The 14,098-nt window shown below is 45.9% G+C and overlaps 1 protein-coding gene across 2 annotated transcripts in view; it reads left to right on the top strand.

Moving 5' to 3' along the window:
* Positions 1-1,494: 1,494 nt before the first annotated feature.
* Positions 1,495-14,098, top strand: part of VAPB (VAMP associated protein B and C) — a 50,351-nt gene continuing 37,747 nt past the window's right edge. For both annotated transcript variants that reach the window (XM_024128351.3, XM_028498224.2), the window contains exon 1: positions 1,495-1,748. In XM_024128351.3, coding sequence (XP_023984119.1) covers positions 1,691-1,748 — 58 coding nt within the window. In that variant the 5' untranslated portion in view covers positions 1,495-1,690. The remainder of the gene's footprint in view (positions 1,749-14,098) is intronic.

The following is a 14,098-nucleotide window of genomic DNA, read 5'->3' on the forward strand; positions in this document are numbered from 1 at the left end:
CAGTGTTAGCTATTTGCTGTGTTTCATCTATATATGAAAAGGAGAATATTAATACATATTTTATGTAGTAAACATTACATAATGAAGTAAAATTTAAATGTCAATAATGAGGTAGAGTGTTCACTTTTGAGGCCAAGCAGATATGGGGTCTCAGTAATTTTTTTTTAAAAAATAATTTATTTATTTATTTTTGGCTCTGTCAGGTCTTTGTTGCTTGCGGCGAGCAGAGGCTACTCTTCATTGCAGTGCGTGGCCTTCTCATTGCAGTGGCTTCTCTTGTTGCAGAGCACGGGCTCTAGGCACACAAGGTCAGTAGTTGTGGCTCGTGGGCTTCAGTGGTTGTGGCTCGTGGGCTCTAGAGCACTGGCTCAGTAGCTGTGGCTCACTGGGCTTAGTTGCTCGGTGGCACGTGGGATCTTCCCGGCCCAGGGCTCCAACCTGTGTCCCCTGCATTGGTAGGCGAATTCTTTTTTTTTTTTTTTTTTTGCGGTACGCGGGCCTTTCACTGTTGTGGCCTCTCCCATTGCGGAGCACAGGCTCCGGACGCACAGGCTCAGCGGCCATGGCTCACGGGCCCAGCCGCTCTGCGGCATGTGGAATCTTCCCGGACCGGGGCACGAACCCGCGTCCCCTGCATCGGCAGGCGGACTCTCAACCACTGCGACACCAGGGAAGCCCCGGTAGGCGAATTCTTAACCACTGTACCACCAGGGAAGTCCAGGGGTCTCAGTAATTTTTAATCATGTACTTTTTTTGTGCAGTTATTTATTCAAAGGCTGCCTCTCGTATGGGCTCTAGTGAGAGGGTAGGAACCAGGTCAATATTTCTGATCATTGTATTTCTAAATATTTGTTGCATTTAGTAGCACAGGATTCAGCAGAGTGCTTGTTACATAGTAAACATTTAATGTAGAGTAGCTTTTATTTATTATAATTGATGCTGTTGTTATCCAAAGCGTTCAGCAGAGTGGCACAAAATAAGCAAGCAATAATTGGTAGCTTACTAAATTTATATTTATTGTTTACCATACGTCATCCTGCCTAGCACACATCATTCACCAATAAGCATCATGTTTATAATAAGAATAAATAGTACTTTCATTATTATTCAAAATCTCTAAATGCCTGGCACCACATTAGCAGGGGAAAGTGGAAGTTCATTCTTATTAATTATTATTATTGAGTAAAGCACTTAACACAAAGCCTAGCCACCAAGGGCCCTGAAAAAATAATCTTCAGGGGGACGGTACTCAATTCTGGGCGTCCCCCACCCGCCCCTCCCCCGGACCTGCGCAACGCCCCACCCCCTGCCGTCCGGCAGCTCCGCCCCCGCGGCAAGCGCCGCGCCTGCGCACTGCCCGATAGGGGCTCGGCGCGCTCAGCTCTCCACTGCCTGAGCGCGCGCCGGGCCGTGGCGGCCGGCCTGCTGCGTGCGTGCGTGCGTCGCTGCGTGCGTGCGTGCGTGCGTGCGTGCCGTGCGCTCGCTGGGCACCGCGGCCTCGCCCTCGCCCTCCGCCCCTGCGCCTGCACCGCGTAGGCCGCCCCCCGGCGCGCACCCCGTAGGCGACCCCCGCCCGCGCCCCGGTCGGCCCCCCCCATTCCAAATTTAAAGGGGGCGCAGCGTTCACGCCTCCCGCCCCAGGTGACCTCTCAGAGGTCTCCTCGCCCGAGGTGTCCCGCCGCTGAGGAACATGGCGAAGGTGGAGCAGGTCCTGAGCCTCGAGCCGCAGCACGAGCTCAAATTCCGAGGTAAGCCTGGAGGCCCGCCGTCCCGCTCCCCAGCTCCGGCCCGCGCTCCGGAGGGCCCGGCGGCGCGGTGGTGACGTCGGCCCCCCGGCCGCGGCACCCGCCCGCCAGCCCGCTCTCCCCGGGCCCCGAGGGCCAGGCGTCCGGCCCGGGAGTCCAGGGCCTGCTCCTCCGCAGCCTCCCGCGCCTCGCCCTCGAGACAGTCGCCTCGTTGCCGCTGTGGCCGTTCCTGTCCCGTTTGCGACCTCCTCACTGAGTGTGGGCCCCGGCGGCCGCCTGTGCCGAGAAAGTTCAGGTCCTGGGTCAGAGGTCGCCTCTCGCTGGCCGGCCACCCCGCCGTGGACACCTGCGGCCGTTCCCTGTCGCGTAACTGCTCGTGGCAGCTCGGCACTTACCACTCCCCGAAAGGACCGCTTTACGCACTTGTGTGCCGTGTCTGTATATTAGGAGGGAAGTTCCATGAGGACAGGACTTTCTCACGTCTCTGCTTTATGCCCCGCACGGCTTAGGAGCCTAATAAGTACCTGTTGAGCAAAGGAATGAAAGGAACGTCCGCAGAAGTTCCGACGGGATGCGTGGCCCAGCTTTCCTTCTCCTGCCTTTCTTGTGCCTGTTGCTCATGTCTTTGCAGCCGTGCGGGGCTGTCAGGGTGGCGAGATCTTTTTTTCTCCCCGGAGCCGCCTGGGACTGGAGCCCGAGGAAGCCCAGGGGGCCACATATGTTTGTGGCGAGCCAGAGCCCCTTGAAATGTGTACCTTTATGTTTAATCTTTTCCCCTTACCTTCTCCAGCAAAATATCAGCGCCGGGGGATTTCATCTGACTTGGCCATTGCTTCTTTCCAAAGGGACTGAGTAACTGTGTAGCACACATTGCTTGGCCCTTGAGAGATATGAATGGACAAGACAGGCAAGACCCTTGCTCTCATGAAGCTTACCTTGTAGGGAGGGGCCACAAGCCAGCACATGAGAGTGTTTCAGGTAGTGGTAAGTGCTGTGAAGAAAATAAGACAGGCTGGCATGATGAGACTCTGCTTGCGTTGGACGGCCAGGTCACCGCTGTGTCGCCAGCACTTGGCCTAGGGTAGCTGCTCGATAGATGTTTGTGGCATTGGAATGCCTGCTGGCCACAAGGCACCCCACTTTAAATGTACCAGCAGGAGGTAGTGTCCGGTAACTGACCCAGAGCGACTCAGTTGGCAAATGGCACATTTGAACCCAGATTTCAGAGTTCACACTCTTTAACTGTTACGCTGTCTGACCCCTGGGAAATACTCCAGTGCTGTGGCTGTCACTTAGCCTCCCAGGTTAACAATCTCCAGATTGTCACATTTGGAAGTGACTCCAAATGTATAAACAACTGAAGGTTTTCCAGTTAAAACAAACAAACACCCCCAAAACCTAACGTGGATTATAATTCCAGAACCGTGCTATAGCTTATGTGATGTTCTCATCGCCCGCCTGAGAAAGGAATCCAGGTAACTCAATTGAACGTGGAGGGTGATGGTTTCCACTTGAGTTGTCTGAAGTTCTCCACCCTGGAAGCCTGCCTTAGCTACTCCTGGGAATTGGCACGTTCATTCATTTAGTCCACAGACATTTCAGTGTCTGCTCCATGTGTCAGGTTCCAGGAGAAGATGAGTCACACCACATGTAGGCCCCTGCTCTCCCTCAACCCCCCACCCCAGAACTTAGGTCTAGGGAAGAGAGCAGATGACAGAATGAGCCAGAACAGTGCAGTGATACAAGGTAATCCAGAGTACTCTGAGAGCACTAAGGAGGTCACCTGAAGGAGGTGTCATTTGAGCAGAGTTTAAAGGTCAAATGGAAGCAGGTGAAAAGAAGAAATGGTTGGGGAGCATGTCAGGTGGAGGAGGTTGCATGTACAGAGGCACGAAGACTGAGATGATTGGGCTCCTTTGGGATGCCAGTGGTATTTCGGAATGACAGTGACAAAGAGCATTTGTTGGGGTCACGAGGCAGAGGAGGAGATGAGGCTGGCTAGTAGACAGGAGCCAGTTCTTCTAAGGTCTCTGTGCACAGACCCAGCCAGTGTCCAAGTTCATATTGTGTTGTGTCTCCTCCGCTAGTTCTTCCTTGATCGATCCCCTGCAACCTTAACCCCGCCCCTAGTACATACATTCTCCTCTAATGTGATGTTATAGAAAGAGGCACTAATTGGAGAAAATTAAAGTTTTTGTCCCAGTTCTTTTACTTAGTGATGTTTGACCTTGGGCTGGCCACTTTGCTCCCCAAAGCCTGGGATTACTCTTTACTCCATGGGCATGGCGCTCATATCTTCCTTGCCTCGTGTAGAAAGTTTTGTTGGTATTATGGCTGTTCAGCTGCTTTGTAAATGTGCAATATTATGCAGAGATTGGTTGTATTTACACCACTGGTTTCATCATTTGAACTTCTTTACCTGAAAGGTATGTCAAAGAAGAGTGATCTGTCTCTGGCCCAGGGTTGACCAAAGTAATGATGGCCAAAGTCACTGGATATTTTTGCTAGGGAAGTGATCCAGGAAAGTTACGGTGTCAGATTGTTGAAGGCTGTTGGCTTGTGGCTTCAGAAGAGGCATCTGCAGGCATATGTAAACCATTTTATGATTTGTTTGAAGGTGAGTTTTAAACTGAGGACTAAGATTGTGAAATCACAATAGAGGCTCGATACCCTGTTTTGCTGTATAGACAGCATTCGTTTCAGGATGAGAACTGTCACGTTTAACTGGTGTCTTCCAGATTACGTGGGGTGATGATTCTGACTTCAGACGGTTCACTTAGATGGCTCACACTCCTCGGAAGCTAACTTTGCTTAAGAAGATAATAATTAAAATGCTTGTCATCCCGAGGAAAAAAATTAGTCATCTTTTAAGTGCAGCCGAAAGTGATATGGGGTTGTATATGTTGGATTCTTTTTCGTCTTGGGCATTTTGCGTGATTCTTTTGAAGTTAAGGACGTTGCAGAAGAAATGAGGCCACAGACTTACAGGACCTTGTTCAGTCTTATAGAAAGTGCCATGCTGCATTGTGTTAAGTGTCAGAAGGAGAAAGATTCCTGGCCTCCTGAAAGAAGCATGGCACTGTGACGTTTGCCTTGGTGAAACAGTAGGGTCTCTTTGGATTGGGGGCCCCTTTCTGAAAGAGTGAAGGGCTTCTAACCCTGTGACATGTGTGCTTTGCATTGTTGCTCTTTCTGCTGCTCTTCCCTCTTCCAAGGCCAGATCCTTTTCTTTTTCACTCTGAGGTCCCACTTGTTGCCCAGCTCAATGAGAGTTTTTGGAATGAGTCACTTTCAGGGCATTTTGTATCTCTTTTTTTCTCCTCCCCTCCCCCTTCCATTGATTCCATCCATGGTCAGTAGTATGTCTTGTATTTTCTTGGTCATTGCCCAGGACTCTTAATCCTTCTTCACATCCTAGCATTCTTCCCCATCTCGTGAAACTGTCACCTGAGAATGGTCAGTTAACCGTCCTCATGAGCTGATTAGTTAAGATTTAAACCTGCTGTGGACCCATTACTTTTGCTTTATTGTGCGACTAAACCAGTGGCCTTCTAGAAGTCTCAGGTAGTCCTGCTGTTGGTCAGTGTGGGTCACAGGTGGGGCAGCACCACTGGACTGATTACCACTTTGGGGAGGAAATAGGAACTTGGGTAGATAGGTTAGGGACAGTAGTCTCTTTTGTATAAGGAAAGCGTGCATAGAATCATTAGTTCACCCTCTTAAGTTAACGTGTAGTTTAGTATTTAGGAAGTTAAAAAATATAACACCTTGTAGATATAGTCTGTTCAGTGCAGTAATTATCTTTCAGATGCTAATTACAGCATTAATTCTCTAGTTTTAGCATAGCACTGATTTCCTTAACATTTCATGATCACATAGAGCAGACTGTGTTTTACAGCACAACAGAATGTCAGCAGTGTGCTTAAGATACTTTATGGTAGTGGTTTAAATCCATCCTGAATAGATTATCTTCATTTATTTAATTATTAACCAGCTTGCTTATCAGAAGCAAGTGGCATTAAACTTACCAACCTTTAGTCAAACTTAAATCTTCATAGATTGTGTTATTTACTTCTGAGTTTTTGTTCCTGGGAGAAGAATGTGAAGTAGAAGTTAACTTACTTTTACCTACTTACTTACTTCTCTTCTTCACAGTTAACTCCTTAAGGAAGAAATGGATAGTTCTCGGCTATGTGCTTGTATGGTGATAGTTCCTTGTTGTGTGTGGTTGTAACATGAACACAGTTTTCTTCATAATAAATCTGGTAGCTTTGCATCCAGGTGTGGATTTATTAAAATAATTAGTCTGAATTGATGCTTATGAAAGAGGTGAACTCTTAAACATTATTAACACTATCTTTTATTTATTAAAATTATATAGCATCTTTCCTTCCAGTGCTGAACGCAAAATACTGAGAACTTTGACCCTGTAATATTACCATTAAGTAGCTGAAAATTAGGGGAGGAATCAAGGGAGTAAACTATATTGGTTATACTCAAATATTACCCTTAGGCTTGTTTTTTTTTGTTTGTTTGTTTGTTTTGCGGTACGCAGGCCTCTCTCTGCTGTGGCCTCTCCCGTTGCGGAGCACAGGCTCCGGACGCGCAGGCTCAGCGGCCACGGCTCACGGGCCCAGCCGCTCCGCGGCACGTGGGATCCTCCCGGACCGGGGCACGAACCCGTGTCCCCTGCATCGGCAGGCGGACTCTCAACCACTGCGCCACCAGGGAAGCCCAGGCTTGATTTTTAGAACCTGAAACTTGAATTTTTACATCAGGAATTATCTCCAAGATTGCTTCATATATCTCCCACTTGTATTTGAAAAATTTGCCGTCTGAAGGATGACCATGATTTGGAACAAACGAGCATAGCTTTCAGCAAGATGACAAGAGAGGCGAACGCAAAGAGTGCTGAGTTCCATTAGGCAAGACAAGGTTGCCATTGAGTGTCTTTAATAAAATAAAATAAAAACCTTCTGAACAGTTGTTTTGCACTGGGGATTGTGTTAAAAACAAAGTTGCATTATGGTTTCCAGGCTTGCTTCCTCCTTTTCTATAACTCTAGGCCCCTCTCAGGCTGTCATCAGCATAGCATATCCAGGATTGCTTTGGCCCTTGCTCGGTGGATGTGCACATTCTTTGAAGCTTTTACCTGACAAACCTAGGCTGCTAGCTTTACAAAAACAACAGTTGTTTCAAGAGCTTCATTATGGGAACAAAATTACTGAACTTGACAGTCATTTTAAGACTATTTTTAAAAATACCAGTGTGGCAAAATAGTATCTCTAGAATATCTGGTTTTTCAAAATGTTAAATATGTTGTTTTAACAAAAGCTGTTGATGTCTAGAAACAATGCCTTAATGTGCTTTTGGATTTTCCCCCCTTGCATGGAAAAAAAAAAAATCGTTGAAAAAATGCCATAGTCCCAAGGGAAAAATCTTGAAGTGCTTTCATTTAATAATTTAGCATTAATGGCACAAATCTGTAAAGGTATAGAAGTACATTCCTAGAGTTTTCAGAGGGGTAATTATCAGTTTTTGACTAGCAGGTTACTATTTCTTTTCCTCTGTGTCAAGTAGTGTCTTCGGTCAGGCTTTTGGCTGTGTTTGTGTGTGCACGCCCATGTGGGCACCTGGAGTGTTGCTGGTGTGCACACATCTCACAGGTACCCGTCCATGGTGTGTCTGAATTAGTATCCAGTTGGCATTTCAGTAGGGTCTTACAACCTTAGCCTATTTGGGAGGGGCGTTAGGGAAATAAGTATCTGGGGGGAGAAAGAGATTGAGACTGTTTTGTCTTTTGGATTGTACTTGAAGACAGTGTTATGGCCCCCTGGACCGTTTACCTAGGTTTGAATCGCTTGTGATGTGGCTTGTAACCTTTATGACTCTTAAGTTCCTTGGGCTGTCTTTAAAGGCTGGAGGGCGCTCAAAGATTGGAGAGGAACGGAACCCCGCACCCAGGGGAGCTGGGAGCAGAGGGCATATTGGTAAGGGGCTAGTGGTGGAGGTCCACCACTTAGTAGGCCCCGCAGTAGGGTGGGTCTGGAGTTAAAAGCGGTGGCCATAGTGGAGCTGGCATTCATTTTGCAATATGAGAGGAAAGAAACGGTGAGGGAAGAATGAACCTTTCTAGAAGATAAATGCTTAATTTCCAGAAGGTAGACCACAAAGTCTAGGGACTGTGGTAGATGCTTTATGTTCTTCATCTTATTATTTAATCTACAACACAGTCCTATGATGTGAGTTACTCAGTGGTTAGGGAGCCTGCTCCTGGATGAGGCCACTGTGGTAAACAGTGGTGCAAGGATTCAACGCAGGTTTGTCAGGCGTCAAAGCCCATTTCTTTCACATCGACTCTAGAATGAACTCATAAAGGGTTTCATTTTGGAGGGAGGGAGGCAGAGAATTTTTAACCATTAAGGAAGTGTTAGGAGCTGTCAGGATAATTTCTTAAGAACATTAATTAAGAATTATTATTTGTGGAATTTTTAGGAGGAATTTCTCAGCATACTTTTTAAAAAGTTCATGCTGGTGACTCCAAAGCCTTCTTTGACTTACCTTGTGAATATTCAACTTTTATAACAGATATCATTGGTGGTTAATGATTCTGTATATTTAGAACACATTTAACTTTCGAGTAATTTACAAATCTGCTCTGGAGTCTTTGGAAGGTAGGGTGAAACTTATAGGTGGAGATTTCACAGGTTTGCACATTTGTAAAGTGGGAATTTATCGAGTTCAAAGGGGGTGCTTATTAAGATAGGAAGGTCTGAAATAAGTGACCTTTATAGGTGCTGCCTTAAACCTTGCTAGTGGGGCTACAAAGGCAGAGAAACAAATAAGTGTGAATTAGCATATAACTGGAGATTTCTCAAATGTAGAAGGAGAAAAACTCAAGGTGAATATCAGAAAGTGCTGTTTTATTCTGTAGGAGGTATACTTTGGGAAGTCATCATTCCCCCAAATGATGACATCCATGCATATGAATCAGATTGGAGAGGGTTTAGAGACATGCATGGGTGTGATGATTGTGTGCGTAATAGATGATTGTCCGATTGGGAGTATTTGGGGTTTCTTCCTTTTCCACAGCTCATCCTTTGAAGTTTACTTCATGAACAGATGACCCCCCTCCTGTCTGACGGAGTATAGCATAACCGTGACTCAGGGTTGGTTTGGTCACCGCATCCTGAAAGCTTCCTGTGGGCCAGGCACCGGAGTGGGGACTGCAGAGGAGTCCGACCCTTAGAGTTTCCAGCCTCCAGGTGGAGGAGAATGTGGAAATGGGACACTTATGGGCTGTCCCTCACTGGGAGCTTAGAAAAAACTGTTAATTCTGCTTTGGGGTTTGAACCTCACAGGAAAGGTGGGGTTTGAGATCTGTGACTTGTGCTAGGCATTTTTCTATAAGTGATCATTTATTCTTAAAACAGGTCTAGGAAGTAGATGGTTATGATCATCAGGTTCATAACCTGAATTAGAGGTAGAACTGGGGTTTGAACCAAGATCTGTCTGACTGCAAAGCCCATGTTGTTTATCATTATGTTGGCTATATTGCTCCCCTTAAAAAGTTAGTGGGAGTGTGGCTCACTAGGAAGGCCCGGGATTTTCTTATTTATTATGTTGTTAGGAAGATGAAAGGAGGACTGGAAATAGGACAGTGGGAATTGAGAAGGAGTGAAAGAGAAATGAGATATAAAAAGGAAGGAAAGGTGCTTAATTGTCATTGTAATCTAGTAATGGCTTCTTTGTCACTGCTTCCACGAAGTGCAGAGTTGTTCTGGAACGCTAAAGCGACTGATTAAAAAAATCTTTGTACTAATTCTGTTTTCCTCTGAGAACTTTTGTTCTAACTTGATCACTTCTGATTGTGTCACTCATATATTAATGTTGAAAATTATGTGCTAATGTTATCACCACACCTTTCCTTCTGCCACCCACTCCCCACTCCAAGTCGTTTATTAACCTCAGTGTCTGTCATCACAAACAGTGCAGGTTGATTGGGTACTATTTTGCCTTTTAATTACATCACTCAGCAACATTTACAGTATAGTAGAAAAAAGGGAAGGAAAGGAATGGTACCTAGGTCAGTTTTCTCTTCCTCTCCATTTTCGGAGCACACTCCAGCCTTCAGAGAACCCAAGGAACTAAGTGTTCCAAGCCACATCACAAGCAGTTCAAATCTAGGTAAACAGCCAGTATTATCATCATCTCCATTTTAAAAGTGAGAGAAACTGGGCCCAGCACTTGGTGGGATGCATAATTTGCACCTCGGGCTTTCAAGCCTCTACAGCTTGTGTGCTTTGTATTACAGAGGGAGGCTTCTGTTCCTACTCTTGCCGTCCCTTAGAGACACTCAGCTCACCTCCCCACCCAGCTTTGATTTCCTCTTCTGTTAGGTGAGGAAGCTTCAACTCAGTGCCACTTTGTGTTCCTCCCAGCTCTAGTCTTGAAAACATGTGATGAAAATTTATTTTCGCTGAAGAAGAAAGATGGAAAGCCCATGAGGGCAGAAAGTGGAGTTTGTATTTCTCTTAGAACCTACCATTGCTTTGCACTAGTGGGCTCTCAAATCTTTAATTAATGAGCCCTCTTGTTCCTGTTGCAAAGCTCACTATATTCTAGTGACCTTTCTTGAGTATTCTTGGATATTCTTATCCAGTTCCAGTGTTTTCTGCATCACCTCAAACTGTACAAATTGTGTACCACTGCATGCTTTGTTTATGTTATCCTCTCCCTGTGCTTTATTTACTGATTGCTTTGTCTTCCATGCTGTAGAATGCAAGCTCCTATAGGTTTTGTTTCTTTAGTTTTCCCCAGTGGTAACTAGTAGAATATATTCTTTTCTTAATTGTTTTCTTCTGCTAGTAACCCCAAAGAAGTTGGACTTGCTCATCGTTTCAGTGTTTGGTTTGACCATTTGAAATAGAAGCATACACAAGAATAAAAAGAGGGATTTGCTGAAAAACCAAAGGTTTGTCCTTGTGGAGGCTTATTTGAATTCTCATTCTGTTGGTTGCATTGATTTGTTGGCATATAAGTGTATCCTGATGGACTGCTCTGAAAATCTAAATCCGCGCTTTTTGACCTTTTCGAAGTCAGACACTGCTTTACTAATTGGATGAAGAAAAGCCATGAATCACTCCTTGGAGAATCTGTAGATACACTCCTCATTCAAAACTTCTCATGTACTTTGGGGACAGGAGGATCACAGTTTACTGTGGGTGCCTAGTTGACCTCTAATCTTGCTCAGAGAGAATGGCGGAGGTGGAAGAAACATGAGAGGTCATCTGGAGAAGTCCAGAGAAAACTTGGTCAGTTTCTTTGGGTCTCTTTATTTTATTCTTTCAAAAAATGTTTAAATGAATGCCTTTGTTGCCTTTGCCCTTCCTAGTAAGATTGTTTCTTTTTTTTCTCTACATGCCTAACTTGGAGCACAGTGCTTTGGCGGTTAGTCCTCTTCAGTAAATGTCTGAGTGTTGGCCTGTCTACCTTTAAAAAAGAATAACTGCTTTCTCAGTCTCGTTTGCTCTCCCTAGCTGCTCCCTTCTGGAAGTAGCTTATCCTAGCAAGCTTCTGCAAATAGTCTTAATCACCATTTTCTCACCACCCATTCACTCCTAAAGTCATTGCCTGGGAACTTTATTGCTTCATTACTGCATCCTTTGTTGTATTTTTATTCTTTACCTCCTGTGTACCCTCTGCAGCATTTGACACCTGTTGCTGTTGTGCTCCTTGACCCTCTTCCCTTCACCTTCTCAATCACCCTCTTTTGGCTTTCTTCCACCCATTTGGCCATTTTTACCCACTCCTTATGGAGTCCTGTGGATGAGGCTGAGGGGTGATTTTCCTTCCCCCCCTCTTTTTGCTCCTCTTCTCTTTGTCCCTCAGTGTCCCCACCCGTCTTCCTTTTTCCCTGTCAGGGAGCTCTTCTCCCAGTACCCTTGGCTTCTGACAGCATTTACAAATGATGCTAGGCCTGACCCGAGCCCATATGTGGGGCTGCAGATACTTCAGATGCAGCATGCCCCAAAATGTATTCTTCCCCACTCCCTTTTCCTTTTTTCTCCAAATCTCCTCTTCCTGCACGTACCTCCTTGAATGGTGCCCACATCCACACAGTAGAGCGACTCAAACTCAGAAGGCCCGTGACTCCGCTCTGTCCCTTCTTCCTTGTCCCCTCTGTGGCTGCCTCATTTTTCTCCCGGGTGACTGTAATCATTTCTTACCTGGCTTTCCTGTCTGAGTCCTCTTTCTTCTCTCCATATTGATGGCACTTTCAAATGTGCAGATCTCAGCTTATCTCTTGCTTTTTGTTTCTTTGAAGTTTTGAATTTTATTTTGTTTATTTTTTATACAGCAGGTTCTTATTAGTTCTCTTGCTTTCTTAAAATCTTTAAATGTCTACCCATTGCCCAAAGAATAACTTTAAAATTCTTTAACGAGACCTGGAAAAGCATTTGTGCCCTTGGGCTCTCCAGCCTCACCTTCCTCATGCTTGTGCTCTGGCCTCGGTTCTCCCGGTTGTAGAGCTTTTGCATATGTTGTTTCCATCTCTCAAGATGAGTCCATTCCTCCTCCTGTCCCACCGCTCCCTCCTGCACTCTGAGGTCATTTTCCTGACACTCCACTCCCATGGTGCCTGTCCCCTGTGCCCCTGCACGTATCGTGGTGAGTTGTGTTTGGTTACTTGCCTTCCTTCCCTGCTAATCAACAAGGCCTTTGCCTTTTCTGGACTATGTCTTTTATCCCTGATCCCAGTGCTTAGCATAATGCATGGCACGAGGCACCTTCTCAGGGAGTTAATGTCCAGGTTGAGAAAGGTGAGAAGGGAAAAAGAAAAGAAAACTTTCTGTGCAAAGGAATGGTGAAGCCCATCAGCAAGGCCTGCTGTGTGCAGCTGATCGATGTGGACATAGTGCCTTTCACTCGGAAAACAAAGATAGTCTACCAAGTATTGGTCACTTTTCTCTCCTCTGCACACTTAGGTTTCACCGCCTCCCCTCCTGGTGCAGGGCCTCAGCACCGCCCCCACCACCTCTTCACCTGGTGTGCTTCACCCCGTTCCTTTTCCATCACTTGTGGTATCTTGCTCCACTAGTCAGCCTCTCTGTTTCTGGTGTCTCAACTTTCTGTTCTACTTGATGCTTTCCTGGTGCCTGCAAACATGCTTAAGTTTCCCCTTCCTAAAAGGAAATCACATTCCTCCAGATCTTCCCCCACTTAAGCAAATGCTCGGTCTTACATCACAGGTAAATTTTTGGAAGCAGTGAATCTCAATGACTGGTTTACCTCTTCACTTTCCTTTCAATTCTCATTCCTTACCCCTCCACTGAAGCCCTTCTCAGTTCACCAGGTTTCTCTTTGTGCCTTTTGTCTTTGACTTTTCTGGTGAACTGCCCGTTTATCATCTCTTTTACTGGATGTTGACATTCCCCAAACTTCTGTCCTCAGTCTTCTCCATTTAAGCATCCTCTGTGTTGTCTCATTAATAGTCCCTTCAGCTCTCACTTCTACACAGAAAACTTCCAAATCTCCATCTCCAAGCAGATCTTTTGATCTCTAGGCTATCTGCCTACCAGTCATTCCTGCCTATCTGGTGGTCAGGAAAACACCTCAGGACTTGGCCATATTCCGCGCTGCATTCATGGTTTATGCTCTCGTCCCCCGTTGAACGTGTCTGCCGTATCTTGGGAATGACCCTCGCACCCAGAGGGGTGAGCCAGGAATCCTAACCTCGTCTTTCCCTGCCGCTTATCCCACGCTGCTCACGTCTAGCCGGTCCATTTTCATTAGCCGCGTCTCCTGTACCCCTTTGCTTCTGTTGCTGCCCGCTGCCATATCCTGAGTGTGGGCTCCTCTCCAGTAGTATTGCCCCATGTCCCAGCTCCCTGTTTCTAATTTACTCTCTGCCTCCCTCACCCTTCAAGCTATCCTGGATGCACTTTTCAGAGTCATTTTCTAAAAATTGACACTGATCGTGTCATTTCTTTATTTTAAAACGTTTGTTGGCTCCCTCAGTCCTACAGGTTAGTGTGCAAAATTCTTAGGCCAGCATCACAGCCTTTCAAAACTGGGTCACACTCCTTTATTTTTAAAACAATCTCGGCTTTTAGTCTCCATTTCAAACAACTAAAATATTTAAACACTCACACACACACAGATGTGTGAGTACATCTCCTCTTATATCTGGTTTCTCCTGAATGCTGGCAGAGGCGGTGAATACTTTTCAGAACCCATGAGGAGAAGGAAACCCGTTTTCCTTCCTCATACCTGCCTTCACAGAGTCATTTTTAATATTCTTCCTTTCATGTCCTTCCACAGAGCTCATTGCCAGACTTGTGTAGGTTTAT

This window comes from Physeter macrocephalus, chromosome 14 (assembly GCF_002837175.3).
Source record: "Physeter macrocephalus isolate SW-GA chromosome 14, ASM283717v5, whole genome shotgun sequence".
In the NCBI taxonomy this organism is placed as follows: Eukaryota; Metazoa; Chordata; class Mammalia; order Artiodactyla; family Physeteridae; genus Physeter; species Physeter macrocephalus.